Source organism: Brassica rapa, chromosome A06 (genome assembly GCF_000309985.2).
Source record: "Brassica rapa cultivar Chiifu-401-42 chromosome A06, CAAS_Brap_v3.01, whole genome shotgun sequence".
Classification (NCBI taxonomy): Eukaryota; Viridiplantae; Streptophyta; class Magnoliopsida; order Brassicales; family Brassicaceae; genus Brassica; species Brassica rapa.
Window position 1 is genome coordinate 25,928,858 of NC_024800.2, and position 21,664 is coordinate 25,950,521.

At 32.7% G+C, this 21,664-nt stretch overlaps 4 protein-coding genes across 4 annotated transcripts; all 4 read right to left on the reverse strand.

Annotated features, from left to right (window-relative positions):
- Nucleotides 1–1,228: 1,228 nt before the first annotated feature.
- Nucleotides 1,229–2,075, reverse strand: LOC103875366 (probable calcium-binding protein CML16). Its single transcript, XM_009153880.3, has one exon. The coding sequence runs from the start codon at nucleotides 1,827–1,829 to the stop codon at nucleotides 1,341–1,343; it is 489 nt and encodes a 162-aa protein (XP_009152128.1). The 5' UTR covers nucleotides 1,830–2,075; the 3' UTR covers nucleotides 1,229–1,340.
- Nucleotides 2,076–3,777: 1,702 nt separating this feature from the next.
- Nucleotides 3,778–4,575, reverse strand: LOC103875367. Its single transcript, XM_009153881.3, has one exon. It carries the CDS (start codon nucleotides 4,326–4,328, stop codon nucleotides 3,831–3,833), a length of 498 nt encoding a protein of 165 aa, XP_009152129.1. The 5' UTR covers nucleotides 4,329–4,575; the 3' UTR covers nucleotides 3,778–3,830.
- Nucleotides 4,576–6,672: 2,097 nt separating this feature from the next.
- On the reverse strand, nucleotides 6,673–11,773 carry LOC103853899. Its single transcript, XM_033272523.1, has one exon. It carries the CDS (start codon nucleotides 8,090–8,092, stop codon nucleotides 6,908–6,910), a length of 1,185 nt encoding a protein of 394 aa, XP_033128414.1. The 5' UTR covers nucleotides 8,093–11,773; the 3' UTR covers nucleotides 6,673–6,907.
- A 234-nt stretch (nucleotides 11,774–12,007) lies between these two features.
- Nucleotides 12,008–15,831, reverse strand: LOC103875369 (choline/ethanolaminephosphotransferase 2). The gene is made up of 19 exons (XM_009153883.3): nucleotides 15,174–15,831; nucleotides 14,750–14,904; nucleotides 14,601–14,610; nucleotides 14,466–14,516; nucleotides 14,320–14,397; nucleotides 14,172–14,247; nucleotides 14,061–14,083; nucleotides 13,884–13,984; nucleotides 13,700–13,794; nucleotides 13,546–13,614; nucleotides 13,412–13,481; nucleotides 13,266–13,329; nucleotides 13,140–13,180; nucleotides 12,974–13,058; nucleotides 12,824–12,886; nucleotides 12,674–12,732; nucleotides 12,473–12,598; nucleotides 12,354–12,387; nucleotides 12,008–12,233 (listed from the first exon to the last, which is right to left on the reverse strand). The coding sequence occupies exons 2-18, from the start codon at nucleotides 14,884–14,886 to the stop codon at nucleotides 12,366–12,368; spliced, it is 1,170 nt and encodes a 389-aa protein (XP_009152131.1). The 5' UTR covers nucleotides 14,887–14,904; nucleotides 15,174–15,831; the 3' UTR covers nucleotides 12,008–12,233; nucleotides 12,354–12,365.
- Nucleotides 15,832–21,664: the final 5,833 nt, after the last annotated feature.

Below are 21,664 nucleotides of genomic sequence, written 5' to 3' on the forward strand. Positions count from 1 at the left end.
CTTCAGCACATCTACAACTTGAAGCTTACAAGATTGAAATCTAAACACTAAAAGTAATTTAAAAACTTTGTGTAATGAGTAATGAGCTCAGGTTTTAGAAGTGTCATATTGGTCAACATTTATTTCTGTTTTATTTGAAATATGTACGTGTTATTATTAAAAAAATAACCATATACTACATATTTATTTCACATCTCGTCAAAAGTCAATTTTATAACATTTAATATTACCAAATAAAAAATTTACGTCACTCCAGCGTTATCATCTAATCTATTAAAATAGGTACAAAATTATATTATCCCTTAGTTTTCCACTATATTTACAATGGCATGCCACTGAAGTTATTAATTAACCTATTTTTTAGAATTTTTGTCTTTTCTCTTCAATTAATGTATTTCCAAAATCAAATTATAACTAAAAAATCATGGCAATAATAATTAATAAACCTAACTTTTAATATTTTTTGTCTTTTCCTTTTTATTATACATATGTGTATTTGAAAATAATTAATTCCATATATACATTTCGTAATTACATACATTATACGGTAATTATTTTACTAATTCCACATATACGTAATAAATAGTACTAGAGCTTGACCCGCGCACCCGCGCAGGTGTTAGTTTTGTTTATAAATGAATATTTATTTGTATAAGTGATAATATATATTTTAAAATTTTTTTTTTAATTTGACATTTCTAAACACAATAATTTTATAGTTTATATTGAGTAGTTTTATTTTATCATGTAAACCCTTAGTTATATCATGCATTTATTTAGAATATGACATGTAAAGTCACACAAATATATTTTTATTTTTTATGGATCAAAATTTTATGATTATATATAATAAAATTGTTGTATAAACTGGTTAGATACAACAATTTCATTATACATAATCATAAAATTTTGATCCATAAAAACAGTTTATACAATAATTTTATTATATATAATCATAAAATTTTGATCCATAAAAAATAAAAATACATTTGTGTGATTTTACAGGTCGTATTCTAAATAAATGGATGATATAATTAAGGGTTTACATGATAAAATAAAACTACTCAATATAAACTATAAAATTATTGTGTTTATAAATGTCATATTAAAAAAAAATTAAACGGGTAAATTTTAAAATATATATTATCACTTATACAAATAAATATTCATTTATCAAAAAACTGACACCTGCGCGGGTGCGCGGGTCAAGCTCTAGTAAATTAATTAATTAGAAGAACTGAGGGAAGATCAATATTGTTAAATTACACAAGTTGCATTTATACAAAACTGGACATTTAAAAAAATATAAATTAATCAAAAACAAAGACATAAGAAGAGAATTAAGCAGCAGCAGTTAATCCAAGAAAATCAGCGGCGGACTTGGCCATGATATGCGCAAATTCATTGAAACTAATCACACCGTCACCGTTAGAATCAGCCTCCGTCATCATTTCCGTCAACTCACGGTAAGTCAACGGATGCCCCATTTTAGCCATTGACCCAGCAAGTTCCGCGGCGGTTATCTGACCGTTACCGTCACGGTCGAACGAGCGGAAAACCTCCATGAGCTGCTCCTGGTTAATGAGCACCTCCTCGTTGAGATCCGGCATAATCGCGACGACGAGCTCGTCGAATTCGACGGAGCCGTTACCGTTACGGTCGATTTGGTTGAGGAGGAGAGAGATCTGATCGCCGCGAGGTTTGATTCCGAGGGAACGGAGGAGAGCGGCGAGCTCGAGGTGTGTGAGGCTTCCGTCTCCGTCCATGTCGAAGCGAGCGAAGATGTCTTTGAGCTGTTTGATCTGATCGGTTGGTTTCGAAGACGCCATTTTGATAACTTTTTGGAGAAGTTTTCAATTTTAGGGTTTTAAAAGAATTGGATTTGGGGATGAATAGTTCTTTAAGTGGGTGGATAAAAAGCGCGTTAATGGAGACGAAGTTGAAATAATAAAATATTATTATTGCTGTTTGTGTTGTGATTGTATTGTATTCCCGCGTCGTAAATTAAAATTTACATTTACATTTATTTTTATTTCATTTCTAGATGTGTTTGATTTTTATTTTTTTCTTTCAATTATTGACGGGATATTAAATATGTGGAGACAGATTAAAGCGGATTGACGGTGAGATCATTAATTCGGAAATTGGGTAGGAAGCACATCACACAACTATATTCTTGTTCAATAATTATGCTTCTTCTTTTTTTGTTATATATTAAAATGGATTATTTGGAGGAAAAGGTCCCGGAACTTTGGATGTAATAACACCATAGCCTAGAGTTTTTTTTTCATAATCTGGGAATATCCGAATTTGAATGCCCGACTACTCCTTTAGAGACCGGTCTACCGGTGATAGGCAAACCCGGTTATTCTACGTGGGAATTAGATACTCAAATCGTCTTATCATGCTGATGGATAAATCTAAATAGTAAATTTTGAATACATAGCGTTTAACACCTTTCCAAACATGTATTACCATCTGACCATACATGCGTGGTTAACCATAGCATAGATGTTTTAGGATTGACTGATCCTTACTGCAAAATAATATTACATGATGATGTTTAGACCAGAATTACAAATTTTGGTCTGGAACTTTTCAATACTCTTTCTGTTTTTTTAATACAAGTTTTAAAGTTTTTATACATATTAAAAAGACATGTTAAATTTTTATTATTAATACATTATTTAGTTGATTATTTTCAATATTTTTTACTAATAAATTCAATAAACACAATTATTTTTTTGAAGTTTCAATTTATAATTTATTACCATATAATGCATTGAAAATGCAAAATTACACCATGATGAGGTTTAGTATGCCAATTTAATGGATCATAGTATGGCAGTGATCATGTAAGCGAATGCCGATGAATTTTATATGATGATAGAACCCGATTTTCAGACCTAGAAAGTATAGTAAGAGCATGTCCCCCGGCCCGTGGTGCCTTACACTTGGGGTTGGAAGCAAAGGTTGTGGTTCATAAAATGTTTGCTTCGAGCATCTCTAACCTAACTTTAAATCCTCAAATTTTAAGATTTTGTGTTCATAAGTATTAGTAATTTTTGTTAATGTCAAGGACTATAATACAAATAAATAAATTTTTAAGGATTTTTTTGAAGATTCATGGTTGGAATATAACTAACCCTGAAATCTTTATTTTGAAGTTTTGTTCTCCTTAAAATGAGTTCTTGGACTAGAGATGCTCTTAGAAATGGTAAATGGTGCAGAACAGTAATTTTTTAGATGGACTTTGCAACTTGTGCGACTATTGTGGACGACCAGAAAGAATAGCCGCTATTACTGTCTTTGTTGTAAGAGTTCTCTTAACTTAAAGATCTGTTTTCATTTTTGTTATTTCTTGGGTAGTCATTGTAATAATTTTCTTATGCGTAAGAGCACACGCCTCTTTGTTTTCACACATTTTTAGTTCTGTCCTGAATTGATTCTTTTGGAAGGAAGCCTTTTCATTTCTTGAATTGATCCTAATAAACAAGAACGTCGTAAAATATATATATATATATATATATATATATATGCTCAGATGGATACTTACTACAGGTTCTTTGATTTCGTAGTTTTGTATTACACATTGCGTTATTTAAAATCGACTTTTACGATTGTCAATGTGACAAATATCACATACTACTTGTGTTTAGTATATATTTATAACCTAAATCTTTCACTATGTTTGAGAAATGTTAGTTGCTTATTAAACCATGTATGATATATGCGGATGTTAACAGAACAAGAACTTGCCAATTATATGAATTTTTTATAAAAAATTGGCTAATATAACATGGATTTCTAGGAACAAGCAAAACCCCAACCTAGTGGATATTTTTATTTCCACTAATTTCAATACGTGAAGTTGTGAATATATAATCCAATGAGTAGAAATTTTCTTCTATTATCTCATAACGACTTACAAATCTTAAGTCAAAGTTGTCATTAACACAACTTGACATTGACGAAGAATTTTGAATTCTTTCTTGTCCCCAGAAGCTCCCAAACAAAAACTCACCATTCTTTGAAAACTCCTCCAGAGATTTTTCAACTTCTTCAATACACCCAAAGCCTTCCATCTCTATACTCATAATCTCTTTTATCCATTCCGAATCAACCCCGATTTTTTCTTTACATTCACAACCGAGACCCATTCTTTTTCTTCTTCGGTTTATTCCCCATTTTGTGTAGCACTTTCTCGTGTTCTTGACCAGCTTTTGAGGAAGTCCAAGGAAGATGAAGATCGCGATTTGGAGAACAAGACAGTTGCAACAACACGATACAACGACGCAATCAGCTGCATATGTGTTAAGATCTTCCATGGAATCTTGAATAAGAGAGTCGAATGAGAAATAGAAAGACAATAGAAGAAATTAAAGAGCAAACTATATCCTAACATATTGTAGTAATTTAGGATATTTGGTTTGAAGGAACTCCTTTGTTCTTTGCTTCTATAAGGAAGACATTAAGAAATGGATAATCAAGGAAGCAAAAACATAATAAATGAAGTTATTTGGAGTATTATTTAGGTAATATAATGTGTGAACAGAACTCATGAGATTAGATAATGGTGGTTAATTTTTCTTGAATAACACTCTACCTTTATGTAGTCATTCGTTCAAGATATTCTTTTGGTAGGGTATGGACGAAGAAAATGAGTTTATATCAGATTATAAAGCCTTTTCTGATTTTTGTAGCTAAAAATAAATTATTATTTTTAATGTGTATGCTGTTTACACATTAAATTCGAATAGTTCTAGAATCTGAAATGATCATGTGATTACAAATCTTTCTGGAAAATGGCAATTATCATAAGTAAATTATAAAATAAGTTTTTTTTTGTAACTGAAATTATAAAATAAGTTCATGTGAACAAAAAAAAGATATTAGTTCAAATTTCTTTGTGAAAAGCTGTCCATTGTGTACACGCGAAGTATCTTGTTAATAAAGATCAAAGCAAAGGTTATGTGATCCGGAACATCAATATTGGGTGAAACATTGATGATACGTTTGGCAAATTGTGCATTGACCTTTTCTAAAAGGACCATGCCTAAGTGATCACCGGATAAAGCTATAGTATGGCCAAGACAATAAACTGAATCATAATTAAACCATGCTTAATTTGAACCATAATCGGTAAGACTATATTTATAGAATTATACAGCGACAGTTAGAGAAATCAAATGACACTTTCATGAATCTTTACATGAATGTTAATAACAAACAAACCAAATGTGAATTTGTTATTTATTCGATTTCATATCAACAGTGTAAGTTCTAAACATGTGCTCAGAGTGCATTTGCACTAAGTCCTTCATTTTTGTTTTTGAAAAATTGTTATCAGTTTAAGGTTCTATTTCAATTTACAATAGTATAACTACAGTTTGGAGAACTTTTTAATCTCAGGACCAGACCCATAGTTATTTGAGCCGGACCTGAATATCAACAAGTTTTTCTTTCATATCTACACATTATAGAGAAAACAAAGAAAAAAAGTTTGTCTACATGAAGTGTAAGTGGTCGAATTTCTCTACTTCAACCATGTTCTGTCATAAAATTGTTAATCGTTCAAATCGGTACAACCGCTTTTATTACTCTAATCAAACCCATTAGCAAGTCATGGTTTCACGGCCTCATTTCTATCTGTTACCGCAAACCTCAACAAGCTCATCCCAATCACTATAGCTACAGCTATAGCATGATCAGAAACGATATGTCACGGTTATTTACTATATTTGCCCTTTCATTTTAGTCATTAGTCTTGCCTCAAATTGGCCATGTCTAAAAAAAATAATTCAACTTGCATCAAGTTGATTCAAATTTTGTGTTAATGTATCATGTTAAAAGCTTCGACCAAATCAGTTAATTATGCCAATGAGTCGATGACTAATGATATTATAGTGGTCCAAAATTTTATGGGCCGACCATGTCCAAAAATCTACAGACCAACCGTGCCAGTGCCATAAATTAATTTATGCAGACCTGCTATAAGTGATTAAGAAATAAAGCAAGTTCAAGCCAGAATCAATCAATATAGCGCCAATTTTTCCTGCATAGCCCCATGCAACAAGCTTAAACCAATCTGCACAGCCCTACCAATGACAGATGAATCGAGAGACGGATTGAACATAAACAGAAAGCAAAATCAACAGTTCAGGGTTAATCTTCTTTTGATTAAAGTTTACAAAATATATGTTTTTGGACTGCTTGTAGTAGCCCAACATCATGAAATTTCAAAAGCCGAAACTTATGTAGATGAGATGGGCTTCAAGCCCTGTAAAAGCTTTATCACACATAAAGAAAAATATATATATAGAGATGCTCTACCTCTCAATTCACGAAAACAGTGATTAGGAAAATGCTGTTTCTCTGTAGTCTGTAGATATGAATGAGTTTGAATGCATTTTATGAGTTTATCTATATGTGGTTCATTTTGCTAACTTAGAATTTTCTTTCAGATGAGTTTGGATGCAAACTGATTTAAGTATTGGTTTGTACCATTTTCTTACAAGAGGTGTTCTACTCGGTTTCCCGCTTACATCAACTCAATGTTCAAATTTCTACAACATAAAGTTTCAAGGAAAGCTGGTTAAAACTTAAAACCACAAACAAATTCCAGCAGCATATGACATCAACAGACCAATAAGATACATAAACCGGTTAATATAATAGTTAAATTGTGTTGTTACACTCATAATCTCATGTCTATCCTTTAAACTCACAAAACTTGCAGTCCGATGCGTCGATATATATATATATTCAACAAAACAAAATGATAAACCATTAGAAAAAAGAAAAAAAAAACTTTTTTGACACATCGGATCACACAACACCGTAACTCCACTGCTCCTCACTGGATCCCATAAAAATCATCTCTTTCCTTAATCATCATCATGATGATTCATGAATCCCTTTGATGATGATGATGTCCGAAAATCCACTTCCATCCTTTGAAGCTCCTTCTACTCTTACTCAACTCTCGATCTTTAGTCGTTAACCGGCAAGACCCTCCTCCTCCGTGCTCCAAAACGCCGTCGTTCACCACCACTTCTCCTCCTCCTCCTCCTCCTACTCCAGAGGAATCGAACTTGAGATCAATGAAACCAGGCTCTTCTCCTCCGGTAAAGTAACTCTCTTTCATCGACATAACCCTCCTCGTGAAACCCATCGCCGACGAATCGCTTTTCCGATGCTGCTCCTCGTTGACATTACTCTTCCTCGGCGGCGCCGCTTCGTAGTTGCTCCTCCGCGGATGGTTACTTATACTCTGTTTATGCTCTGTTTCGCTGAAGTTACTCCTCCTTGGATGCTCTGTCTCACTGAAGTTGCTCTTCCTCGCCTCGAAACAGCTCCTCCGCGGCGGCTCCGATTCGCTGAAGTTACTCCTCCGCGTCTCCGTCGTCTCGCTGAAATTACTCTTCCTCCCTTCGAAGTTGCTCCTCCGCGTCTCCGTCGTCGTATCGAAGACGCTCGAGCTTCTCGCGGCGGAGAACGAGCTCCTCGCGCCGGAGAAAGACGACACGTCTTCTTCCGACCCGTTTAAGTACACGTTGCCTCCTCGGAAGCTGCAAAGCGATCTCGATCTCGAAACCCTTAGTGTCTTGCCGTCGTTGTTATAATCCAAACGCCAAGTATCGTTGTTGTTGTTATCATCGAAAGGTCTTTCCTTTTTTGGATTAATCTTCCTCAAGAACCTCCCGAGTCTCGAGAATCTATGATGCTTAATCTCAACGCAGCTGCTGCTACTCCTCTTGAACACCACAACCTCCTCTGTTTTTCGACTCTGTTTCGCCGTCTTCCTCTGTTTCGCCGTCTCCTCGTCGATTAAAGAAGAGATCCTGACGTTTCCGGCTTCCACGGCGGCGTGATTAGGAGAGATGTCGGAGCAAGAGCAAGAAGAGAGTCTCTGTTCGCCGCACTGGGAGCATACGAGGTTGACTAAACGGTCGTTGAGACAGTACGGGCAGATTCCGACAGGGGAAGCTGATGGATGTTTCCGACAAGAGAACTCTGACGGTGTGCTGTAGTATAACGACACGTCGTCGTTTCTTCGCTCGTTTGCTGTTCTCTTTCCTCTGTCTTTCATCTTGGGCAAGAACGGAGTCTTGAAGTAGAACAGAGATAGAAAGTTTCCAAATTTGGAAATTTTGGGTGCTTTGTTTTTGGGTGGTGAAGATCCAGAGGAGTGAAGATGACGACGATCGGATCTTAAATTAGGAGTTTCTTTTAACTTTTTCTTTTTTTATGTTTTCTCGAATTTTGATGGGAGACTGAGAAGATTTGAAAGAGTTGGAATGTGTAGTGAAGCTTAGCTATAGGCTTCGAGAGTGTTTGCTTTAGCTTTACGTTTTCTTTTTCTTTTCTATTTAATTTTTGCCCTTTTCAATTGGCCCACCGAGTTTTTTTTCAAATTAAAGTTCATTATAAATGACTGGTGGTTATTGTTTATGTCAATTATTTACATGATTATTGACACCATATCCTCAAATTTGGGCAATTTTTTACTGGTTATTTACTTCCTTTAGTGTAAAAATATAATATGCATTTATCTGAATTAATCTGGGAATTGCATACAGAGTCGATTCCAAGCATATGATAGTGAAATACTGACCTATGATCTCAATTTTTTTTTAAAAAAATTACATGTATATATATTTCAAAATTTGTTAAAAGCTATTTTTTGGCCGAAGTGTTTATATCTCCAAAATCTCATGACCGCTCTAATTGCATAGCAGAATTAAATGGAAGTCTAGTGACATTAGTTGGTTATTTAGAATGGGGTTTATGAATTACTAAAAGTAATTGGGGAAATTTACATAGAGGAGGTCACAAGAAACATATAATTAATCGGTTAATAAAAGTTAGGAAAAGAAAATAAAAAAAAAGAGAGAAAGAAAGGGAATATGATCAATAAAGCGTCTAAGGGTATCTCCAATCCCACTCTATATTTTACTCCAAAATTTAAAAAATGGAGTAATGAACAAAAAATAAAAGGATTGCTCCATTTATAGAGTAATGTTTTTAGTTTTTGTTCATCACTCCATTTCCCACTTCATTTTCTCAAGTTTGGAATAAAATATAGAGTGGGGTTTGAAATGCTCTAACTAGGGTTGTTTTGTTTTCTTTCGTTTTTGTGTTGAATTTGGTAAAGCCGAGGAAGAATTTAAATATCAAACTCAATTTAAGTTGATGTGATAGTATTCATTTTTTGTTTTTTTTTCCTGGTATCTTTTTATCTTATCGAATTCATTAATTTTGTAGCTACGATATTGATAAATAGGAGAAAACAAAAGTTAGAGCACTTTTATCCCTGAAACGTGGTTGGGTTTCTAATTTTTAATTTTTATTTTATTTTTTCTGATTTATAAAAAAAAAAAATTAAAAACAGAACCAATATACGTTTCTTCTTCTGCAACAATTGAAGATGGTTTTGGCAAAAATCGTGAGCCCAGCCCCCCTCCCCCCCAACATAAGAGACGCTCAGTATACTGCGATGGAAATGCTCTTACAACATTATTCTAGCTGTATCTTTCCGCTAAGGCTTGATCGTTGTCTTCAGAATCCTTAGGGTATTGCAATGAATCCAACTCTATTCTACTAGTCCGTTATGAGTAGCACTCGATTCCAAGAGAGTAATTCACAATTTTATAGAGGAACCAAGCCTACGTAGTACGTACACCAATAAACCAATCACTATTTGGTTACTTGGAACTATTTGATTATGACAAGATGAAATTTTGTCGATTTTGGTCGTTTTATATGGATCATTCTAACTAAGAGTAACTCCATCCATGGTATGAGAATGAAGTTTTCAAAAAGTGATTATATGCTAATTAATGTTCAAATGATGGAAGAAGTTCCCAAAAACTTTAGATACCTATTCAATAGTTTTCATGGGAATCTAAGGTTTTGAGAATTCTTTTGATCGATTTAACATTAGTTAGCATCTAATTACTTTTTGAGAATTCCATCCTCATACTATGGCTGAGGGTGTTCTAATATGCACGCCAATGTCTTAAACCGTCCAAACGTGTATGTGTAAAAGCAAAAAAACATTATTGAACAAATAAGCGGACAATTACAAAAGAGATAAGAGAAAAATATAGAAAAGGCCAAAAAAGATGGAGTGGTGCTAAAAATAAGAGAATTAACATAAACATTGAGTACAAGAGGGAATGTATACATGGAGATGAATGAAGTCCGTATTAGGTCTCTTGTCAATTTCTTAATTAAGTCTTTGGGTTCTTCTTGGTTACTGTATATTGAGGAATCTAATTAAAAGTCAATTTGATGTAAACATGGTACAAACGAGTGGCAAAAGTAGATAATAGGTGTCGATCAGTGTAGCGAAACATTTAGATTATAATTCACTAACCAATGTTAAGTTAGAATTGAAAAATATAATAGAGAGATGTCATCTAATCAAAATAATTTTTTTTATCAAAAGTCTTTTAGTAATAGACGTGAACGGACTAGTTTCGTCGAATCTAATTTGTATATATATATAATAATGATTAAATTGTGCATGCTTTGTCCTTTTCACTTGACATTTAAATGTTCATTATCTAACATGTTCTTGCCAACATTATCTATACTTTTTTTATGATAGTGAGTATGGATCCAACGTGAATAAGAACATTCTTGGTAAGTCTGAATAAAATATAAGCGTAAATATATAAACACTATGGTTAGATAAAACTTAAAACTCATTCCTGGGTGATGCGGTAGAATAAAGATTAGAGAAATATAGTATAGAACAAAAAAATAAGTTTGACTTTCATAAAAGAAGAATAATTACCAATCATCTATTGAAATTTGAAAGCATAGCATATAACCCGAGGTATGGTATATTGGTATGGCCCCAAGAACATAATTTTGTTTTCAAAGTTATATATAATACATGTGTGGTGTGTTTCTTCTGAAACTCTGGAAACCTGTACCTAAACTGAAACGTGACAATATCGCGAATGTTGCGTCTCTATTGAGTTAAAAGTGATGGACCTCATGCCTTTAATGTTTTACGTGACGTGGTGGAGTATGCAAAATAAATATTTACTCCATTGTCTATAAAATGTTTTGGTACGTTCAATATATAATTTATGTGTTTATATACATATACATATATATATATATAATTTATATTACATATAAAAATCTAAAATCCAACAGTTTATTATAAGCAGCAATCCTCGATAACAAAATCACCAAAACTATTTTACCAAAAAAAAAATCACCAAAACTAAAATTTAGTGCACAAAATTAAAGAATGTTTAGGAAAATATATGAATGAAATCTAAAACCATAAGTAAAATAAATATAAAATCATTTTATAAATTTTAAAATAGAAGGGAAATGGGTGGGTTAAAAAGTGAGATAATGCAAAAGTTGGCACGCCCTAGGCAGCATGCTTGAGCAATAGACATCATTTGGGACATGTCAATGTTCTAAGGTATGTTTTGTCTCTTTTAATATTATTCTACATCTACATTTTTTAACTAAAACAGAAAAGGAATTTCGGTTTGAATTTTGCTGCGTATATATGTGTTAAATGTGTTCATAATCATTGTGTTGTATTGTTCCGTTGTTCATTAATTATGTTGTTTTGTGTTTCATAATTGGGTTATTCATTCCTAAAGACACAAGATCTTGCTTTTCTCGTTTACTTAAGTTTAATTATCTTTTCTACACATTAGGACACTACCTTAAGCATTCACATGTCGGTTCAGTGTGGCTAGCTCTAAACCGGCGGCCGAAACCATATGTACCGCCTAATAGTATCATCTATGTTCCCCATGTTTTAATATAAAGTATATAAGATGATTTCCAATAATTTATTTTATCGTCCCGACAAAGATCTATAATACCAACCCAGCCATGTCATAGCAAAAGACGGTATTGTGTTATACAAAAGCATATATATATTATATTCCGATTCTTTTTTTTATTGTAATAAAAATTAACACGAAATTAAATTTCCAAAAACTAAAAGTAAATCGCGATAAGACCTCAAAAATGTAATCAATATAACCAAATTCATAAATAAATAATCACGAAAAATCATTCTTTTTCGTAGAAACGTTACAAAAATAGTTCTACATGAATTACCTATTTCGACCAAACAAAATAAAAACATTAAAGGCTATTCATCCAAAAATATATCGATCAGTCGTTTAATTTCAGTGAAAAAAATAATATTAAGATTCGTGTTGGGATTCGCATTATCCTCCCTGGAAAGAAAGAAAGAAAAAACGTTTAAGAAGCAGATGAACAAAGACACTATTAAACCAACACACAAGTTCTTAAGAACTGGAAAAGAATAAATCTAAAACCTATATAAACAAACATACCTTAAGCTTCCTTCAAGCTTCTTTACGTGTAATCCTGATGAAGCAGTTCAAATAAAATCAGGTTGTTGTAAACTATAATGATTAAAATGGTACCAAAAAAGAGATTATATTATACAAACCTGAAGCAGTAGATTCCAAGTGCAGTAGTGATTTCATGAATGACTGAGGTTGCAAAATGCATGTATAGTGCCATTGTGAATATACAATAACCAAGAAGCACCCAAAACTCATCCACAAGAGCAACCCTACACAGAGATTAATAGTATTAAAGACTAAAAATCTGATAAAAATCCACAAAGCAAAGAGAACAAAGAAGATACCCGTTGTTGAGTCTAGCGGTTAGAGCATTTGCTAGTGCAAAGGGAAGGTAAAGCAGTGACTGTATACAAGAGAAATGTTCATGAATACTATGAAGAAAATTACTGAAGCAGTGACTGTGCAAAGAAGAACGAGGCTTATAGGATTTTTACCATGCACATGTTTGTTTTTAATCCTTTTGGTTCATCACATATGTGAGCTAGAATTATTCTTCCCTGGAATCATAAACCATTGATTTAATGGCTCAGCTTTCGATTTCATCATTTAACAATGAATACAGATACAAAACAAGATTGCTTTACCACAATGAATCCAAATGCAAGACCAGTTCCCAGTACAACTAAGTGAGGGTAGTTTCTTATGAGATCAGTTGGAGACAAATAGTCCCTGATTAAGACAAAGGATACCGATAAGTCTCAATGCGAACTGAGACCATGTTAAAAGAATGAAAAATTAGAAAAGACATACCAAATCAAAACTCCTGCAAGTAACCCAACGAATGGAAACAGCTGAATACACAAAAAAGATATCTACATTACACAAAGTTATATAAAGAAAATGGAAAATAAGAGTGTCAATCATATCAGACTATACCATAGATAATGCTACAAACATGCTTCCTTTTCTTGGCTGTATAACTTTGTATACATTCGACACGCTGTAGAATAAAGATGTGAGCAGAGGAAAAATGCATAGAAAGAGTTTGAAATACAAGATCATTGAACTCTCATAAGACTCACCTGAATGCAAGTGTTGGTATAACAGCAAAAGCAACCATCGTTATTAGTACTACTCTTGATGTTGTAATCTCTGTGAGAAAACAAGAAATGTTAAGGAGACAACTTTGGGATACACACAAAGATCAAAAGCTTACCGCTCAAGAAGGGCACCCAACTAAACAAGGGGATTGACTCTCCAAACTGCTGAGCCCACCATTCAGCACCTTCAAGACAGAAAACATAAAAGATTAAAAAAAGGGAATTGCTAGTGACAAAGAGGTTGTTGTATAAGATTGTTTGAAGCTTTACCAACAATGGCTGTGAAGAAGTGACCACAGTAAATAAGTGCAAGACCTTCTGTAGGACCATTGACTACCGGGAGAGTCAGTATATTGGTAAAATAGCTAAATGACACAAAAGGGTAAAGAGTGCAAAGTTAATTAGAGTTTCATACAAAAAACAGAGTTAAGCTGAAGAAATGTAACACACTTACGTTTCCCATGTAGATCCAATAAATGGAATAGCTGATATAATCCAGAACCAGAACGTATCTCTTCCACACATGGCAGTACTCCCATATGCCATTGTTTCAAACTGTTCTTGCAAAAATTGAATCAATAAGCTAAGAAAAAGGGATAAAAGAAGAAGAAAATGGGAATGTAATGCATACCGCACAAGCAAGTGCATCACAACCTACAAGAATTTGAAATGTGTGTTAAGAAGAAAGGGATTGCTTTCATTGCTAAGAAAGAAAGATGAAGGTTGAGAAAGATAAGAGTACCGTGATCAAAGAGCTCTCCGAGTGGGCTACTGGAGTTTGTTCTTCGTGCTTGTTTCCCATCAACCGCATCAAATGTCTAAAAATATCCAAATAAGTCAGCACAGAAGACTACTTGATATTTAAAAACTAACAAGCATAGGACTCAGACCTGATACAAAAAGAGAAGAAGTCCATGTGCCAAGTGAACCCATCGAGGAGGAGGAGAATCCAACTGAGGTGAGTATACCTAAAGATGGTTCCATATGAGAAAAGCAACGGGAAGCTCGAGAGAATAAAGAAATCAATCAAACTCACATAGCCTAAGAGCGCAGATATGATGAGAAACATGAACCCTGTCAGTGTTATCTACAAGACAAAAAACACACACACAAACCGTAAGTAACAACACACGACAATGGAGTTAAAATGCGAAATTGGATTGAGTTATACCATGTTGGGTCTGGATATGGATCCCAAAGAGCACACATGAAAAGAGAAAAACAAAAAAAGTTAGTCTCAATCATTCATTCAACACCTTGAAGGAATCAAAACAATGAGATCTCAAGAACTAGAACCAACATTAAAGGGAGGGTACTTACGGCATCCAGAGAGGGAAGATTTTGACAAAACGATTCCAAAAAGGTTGGAGAACGTATTTGGCAAGATAAGAGTGATCCACACCACTGTATTTGTGTCTATGCAGAGCTGCTACCCCATGTGCTCCTATGTATCCCATCTTCCTATAACCTCAAACCTGTCAAAGATCAAACCAAAGCATGGATCTTTCTTTGTCAAGACGACCACTTTCCAAATTTTAAGGAATGCCAAAGTCACACAACAACAAAACGAGCATGACCCATCTCAAAAAGACCAGATTTTTGAAAACGAAATCGCTTCAAAATTCAACCAACATACATGAACATGAAGAAGAAATTAGTGTGCAAGGAAGGATCTTCGTATAAATGAGGGGCAAATCTCGATCCAAAGATGGCGGAGACATAAAGGGGTTGAAGAGAAGAGTACCTGCGACGCTTGGGGGCGATGGAGAAGTGTTACAAATTACGACGAAGAGGAGACAGAATCTGAGAATGTGCAGAAAGAGAAAGAGGGAGAGAGAGAGAGAGTTTTTTGTTGTGCCTATATGCTTATGAGAGAATATGAGTCTCTCTTCTTTTTCTTCTCTCTCTCTATCTTTTTTTTTTTTTTTTTGAACACATCTTCTCTCTCTCTATCTATCTCTCTCTTGTGAGTTCTAAAAGAGGCAAAGCGGGACGAGAGTGGCAAGAGGAAGAGGAGGAGGAGGGCTTTGCGTATCTCTAACCTTCTTTTTTTTAATTATTTATTTTCTATATTTAATTCCCTTCTTTTTTAAATTTATTCTTTTTTTTACTAAGAAAAGAATCTTATATGATACTTTTTTCATTAAGGCCCGTTATAAAATTTACAGTATAGATTATTAAATATATTTTTATTTGGAGGTTAACTTGTTCGGAAAAATAAAATAAAAAGGTTTTGTTTCACTAGTCCTATGTTTTTATAAATTAAGAATATATAAATTAGGTTTAAGAAGTTTTTATCAGTTTTTTGTGACCACTATTTTTGTCGAATCTTATAAATACCAAATCAAATATATGAGAACATGAGTGGAAATTTTTATGATTTTCTTTTAATTACGTATCCAATGGTTTTTATATGCAAAATTGCTTGAGATACGTTAAGTTGGATACCATTTTCAAAAATAGATTCAAATAGAAATACTATTCCATCTGTTTTTCTGTTTTTCAATATAAGATGTTTAGGAAAAAATACACAAAATTATTTTTTTTTTGTCTAGAAAATATCATTAAAATTATAAAATAATTGTCTTTCGTCGTTTACATGGATCAAGATCTCCCGGTGTGATTCACAGGGTCAGTATGAGTCTGTAATTGATAACAAAAAAAATTGTATTCAACCAATTACAAAATAGATTATTAAATATGATTGGTTATACAGTTTTTAATAAAGTAAAAATTACCTAAAAATTTAAAAACATCTTATATATTGGAACATCAATTTTTTTTTTAACATCCTACATTTAGAAACATAGGAAGTATAACATTTGGATTTTTGGTGAAGGGTTATTTTTAGGGTTTAGTATATATGAGATGAGTACGAGTTTATAAAATTTTATGAATAATTCTTAAATATTTTTAAATGATTTAAGAAATTTCATTATATTTTTAATAATAAAAAAATATTTATAATTTTTTTTATTATTTAAAAATAAATATCAAATAAATATCAAATTTGAAGTAAAATTATAATTTTTTTTATATATATGTTTTGGTCTATTCGAGTTACGTGTCCTAATCGCTAGAGATTGGCAAAAACCATAAACGAAAATGCGTGCAAGGTTGAAAGAAATGCGAACACTGATGTATTTATGATGTTGATTGTTTAAATAGAAGATAGAACTAAAAGTATTTGCCTATTCAAACTTTTTTCCTTTTTACATATACCATCATATACTGTATATATACAAAAGAGACACATGTTGTTCTATAGATTTCTATATTTTGAAAAGTTTAAAAGCATCGTATTCTTCTTTCTTCTATTTATTTTTGTGTTGGCCTCAAAATGTTTCTCTGAACGAATATGGCATCTTCATTTTATATTTGTAGACAAAATCAAAGTTGCTTTCTTTTACGATGTCCACAAAATTTTACTTTTCAAGTATTGTATACGTTAACAATTGATCACGACCTATCCATGACTTATCTTATATTTAAAGATCTTATATATAACTTTATAAATAGTACGAAAGTATGGGAAATTCGTATGCATACGCGAATTATTGCAACTTAAGATAATCTTTTATTCAAAACGGGGCAGGATGTTGTTTGTACATTTTAAAATATCGATGAAACCAAGACGTTTCGCCATCACTAATTTGTATTTTTGTCGAATAATTGAGTAGTGGTAGTATCTTATATTACTATTTGTTGTTGGAGAATAAGTTTAGCTGTTTTTTATTTAAGCAAGTTGGACAAGAACGATCACGTGTCATCATATATAATGCTTACGAGATCTAGTGCAACCCATTAACTACTCTTAGCCAGTCAATGAGTTTAGTGAATAGATAGCTAGCATAGTTTGTTCTTCAAACGAAAGCGTTTCCTTTTAATGAAAACTTTAAACTAACTTTATAGTAAGGCAAGCCAAATCTCAGTAATGGCGTATAAAATTACTTCAGAGTTCAGACTAAAAGATTTAACAGAACGAAGCAAACAATCGGTCATTGTTTTTAAATACAAAGGATTATATTACTTGCACGGGAGTAGATTATTAGCTATCTTTAACGAAACTAAGAATATGAAAGGCATATCGATGTAACTTGGATCCTATATCGTATAGATGTCATATATTGAGTGTCGTTCTGTGCTTTATTGTTATTAGCTAATAAAAGTTTGATAGTTTTCTTTTTAACATTAAAAGTTGTATAGTGTCAATCAATTTAATCGGAAAAGCTATAGGCGGTTGAGAAAAGAGACAATTGCAATATTTTTTGGTTATTGAAATATAAACTGATAATTACAAAGGCATGATGGGTTGGAAAATTTTCTTATCTACAAAGTCATGATGGGTTGTCTACGGGCCGGCGCAGTGGGTTGGTTTGGCTCTAGGCCTGGATCAATTGCACGCATTGCACCCAACGCAATCTCGGACATGGAGTGTATATATATGCTGAAGAAATTATATAGTTAGGAACAGTTTGCCATAGCTGCTCCTAGCTACGAACGAGACATACCATTTTAAAGACTTTTTCGGATCATGACAAAAAAAAAAGAAACGTTTTTTTTTTGTTGGAACTAGAATTACGGATGCACCTCTGTTTCCTCGCTAGGGATGAAAATTCAGATATTCATAATTAAATATTTAAGTTTATTCGAATATTTATAAATTTTGGTTTGGATTTCGTTCGGGGTCAAATATTCATTTAAATTATGTAAAAAAATCAAAAATTCTAATATAACTTGAATCCCAGAAAATATATACAACACATAAATTTGAATAATATATGTTAAATGTTTAAAATGAAAGAAAATTTGTTTGGTTTGGATATTTAGATGGAAAATCAGTTAGTATTTGGATATTTTCGTTGTTTTAAATATATTTTAGTTTTTTGGATATTTATTTTGACTAGTTTTGGATATTATTCAAGTATTTTGGATATATTTGAATATTAAATGTCTACTCTGCATTCGTTTTTGATCAATTAGCTGATTTTGGGCTTCATCTCTCTTCTTTTTGAGCTTGGCCCACTAAGCTTACGATAAATTTTAGTCTAGTTATTCAAACCTCAGTTTCGTGGAGACTGGAGAGGCACCACACATCACTTTTGTGTGTCTTTTTTAGTTCTTTGACTAGATTGCTAAACAATTATGGTGGTTTTATCGGGATCTTTGGTTTGCTTATTTTATATCTCATTTCACGAAGAAATTAATGATGGATTCACCGGGCCGGGTTCCATTTTAAAATTCATCCCTTCACATTCTTTTTTTAGGAAAGGAGAAGACGTCTCTGTCTATTTGCTAAATTTTTAAAAAGTTTTTATACCGTCTTATCACTTTGTGTAGCGGTTTCATATATGTAAAGGGCCAGAAGATATAAACGAAATTAATTTTATGCCTTTCGTAAGTAAGAACTAGGTTTCAACCTTACTTCTAATTGTCACCAACTTTCAGCTATCTGCCTTTCTCTTGAAAGTTTTACTGATGCATTGAAGCTTTATCTCAAACTCAGTCATTTTAGTATGGAGACTTATATGTAATATCCTTTTCTTGGTATATGGTAGTGTATGTGGAAAAACTTACAAGAATTGATTTGTTCACTTATATCACAAAGTGTACTTATTTTCGAACACACATTCAGAAGGTACTCAAGAATTAATCGGGTTTGAGATAGAATAGTCAAAATATGGATGAGATATTGGTAAGTGATTTTCTATGTCGTGTGATTGAGACCAAAACACATGAAAATATCAAGTGGAGATTACAAAGTCAGTAAAATTTTTGTTTGAATCTCCAAATATTAATACAACAACTGTCCGCTAAGTGGGGCTCATGAGTCAAGTGAAGTGACATGGGAGACCCGTTAGCCATATGCGGTCAAGTGTTACAAGTGGTATCAGAACCAAATCCATGTAAATATGAAGTCATGTGTGGGCTCACACTACCATGTAGGTTTGGGCGTTCGAATCCTCGAATCGGGTTCGGACTGTTTCCTCTCGGGCCCGGGTCCTTCGAATCTTAGACATTTAGACTTAATAGGTACTTACAAATTTTCAGTTCGGTTCTTCTCGGATCCGGATCGGTTCGAGTCTATAATTAATATACTTGTAAAATACATGTAATTTTTGGGTCCGTATTGGGTCCGAGTGGGTTTTGGTAGCTTAACATAATTATTGTCAGGTAAAAAACTCACTTTCATGATTGTTTATAATCTTAAGTTCAAGATTCTAGTTAGCTACTGTATAACACGAACAATATGATCAATTCTGTGAAGGATCTAATAAATCACCCTAGCATTCATATAATTTAGAAGTTCATCAATACTCTAGAGAACCTAAATCTAACAGAAGGATCTACTCATACATGATAGTTATTGCAAAAATCATAGAGTGAATAGATGAATAGATATAAAATAAATAAAACCAAAACCACAGTCAAAGCAGTTACAGGAGGATTCTGAAGGAGTTTCTCTCTTCTCTCCTAAACTAAATATTATGAATAAATTAAAGTAAAGTGAGTGTAGCCGTCAACAATGGCTTAGAAAACTATGTAAATAAGATTTAAAGTCGGCCATGGGCATTCTTGTAATTTGTGGTGATTTTTGGGCTTAATTCGGTCTTAAAATATACTCGGCCTGTCTACTCGCATAAGTGTCGAGCGACACCAAGGCCTTATTGTCGATTGACACTTCTTCATATCTTCGACAGCTTCCTCTCGCGAGTCAGGCAGACCACTCTTCGGTAAAATGATCATAACTAATTTAGATGTAACCGTCAGATGGACCTCAAGTCGGTGGCATTGGAAATATAACTCAACTCTATATCTCGTGTCAAAAGATGGGCTCAATCGCACCATAGAAAAGTATCCATCTATAGTTAAAATTCTGACGGATCTGTGCAGTTCTACACCTCAAAAAGCTTCATAATCACCGAAGTTCTCCAAAACGCACCTGAATCTGCAAATACTCTAAAAGAAACTCCAAACACATATAATAAACTCTAAATATGACATATACCATAGTCTAGAAGTGGTATACCATGTCACATTTCATTATCGAAAAAGTGTCAAAGACTATCTAAAATGTCTCTTATTCATGTCTACTGAAATAGTGACAAAGTGTTATCGACATAGATAAACATAAACATATAATAAAAGACAATTAGGTTAAGACCCGGAGCATTATACATCCAAATGATTTTTACGTTTTATTATTTATTTTGTATTCATTTGCGTATTATGTATATAATTAGATCTTGTTTATTTACAATAACATTTTTGTTAAATAAATCAAAACAATCATTTTATTTAATTTATATAGGATATAACTAAATTGCAATTGTATTGACATAGATATATTGTATATATTAATATAAATATGTATTATTGAGATTTTCTACTTATATGATTTTATTAACATTTATATATTAATTAAACTATTAATCTCAAAATTTTCAATGCGAGATTTTTTCAATGCAAATTTTAAAATTAAAATATTAAAGTCTCAATACTTATGTATTTTTATTATATAGTTAATGTGATTGTTTAATTTATTTTAATAATAAAAAAATTAGACAAAAATGAGTGATGATATAAAATTTGTTATCAAATCTTTATTATTCATAATTACTAGGGGTATAGCCCCCGCGCTTGCGCGGGGTCGGATACACTGTTGATGCGTTATGTAGTATTTTGTAAGGGATTTTGGCGGAGACCATTACCATTTTTAATGACTTCATGTGCTAAAACTGAGGTGTATGGGATTCGTTAGTGTCAAATGAGTTAGTTGTTAGTATAGTATTGTTAAGTAGCTTAAGAGAAATGAAATAAAACCTTGTTTGTAAAATTTCCAGTTATTCCAAAAATAATTTAATGGAGAGAAGGTAAAAAACATATGTGTTTATTAGTGTAATTTGCATTCTAAAATAATGTTGTATATGTGTTGTTTAAATTGTAATGTTTATGAGATTCAAGGTCAAACGGAATGGTCAGGGGTAAACATTTATTAGTGAGGAAATGTAAGTTTTTATTTTGTTTGATGATTATAACTAAAGTTGAAAATAGTACTGAAATAATATCGAAGGTTATATTTGTATGAAGCTATTGATCAATGCCAAAATAATGGAAATTATGACCGCATGAGAAAGCGCAAAGATTGTTGACAAAGTTGTAATTTTTGGAGCATATAGTGCATATATTGTTTTCCTCTTTGGTAGTTGGAGGCCTATTAGTTCTTTCTAGTAA

Bases quoted from the DNA above. Each gene is read 5' to 3' on its own strand.
- LOC103875366 (XM_009153880.3), bottom strand. From the start codon at position 1,829: ATGGCGTCTTCGAAACCAACCGATCAGATCAAACAGCTCAAAGACATC.
- LOC103875367 (XM_009153881.3), bottom strand. From the start codon at position 4,328: ATGGAAGATCTTAACACATATGCAGCTGATTGCGTCGTTGTATCGTGT.
- LOC103853899 (XM_033272523.1), bottom strand. From the start codon at position 8,092: ATGAAAGACAGAGGAAAGAGAACAGCAAACGAGCGAAGAAACGACGAC.
- LOC103875369 (XM_009153883.3), bottom strand. From the start codon at position 14,886: ATGGGATACATAGGAGCACATGGGGTAGCAGCTCTGCATAGACACAAA. The intron at 14,084-14,171 runs GTACTCTTATCT...AAATTCTTGTAG, and splicing joins CGGAGAGCTCTTTGATCACG to GTTGTGATGCACTTGCTTGT. The intron at 12,733-12,823 runs GTAAAAATCCTA...TCTTGTATACAG, and splicing joins TAAAAACAAACATGTGCATG to TCACTGCTTTACCTTCCCTT.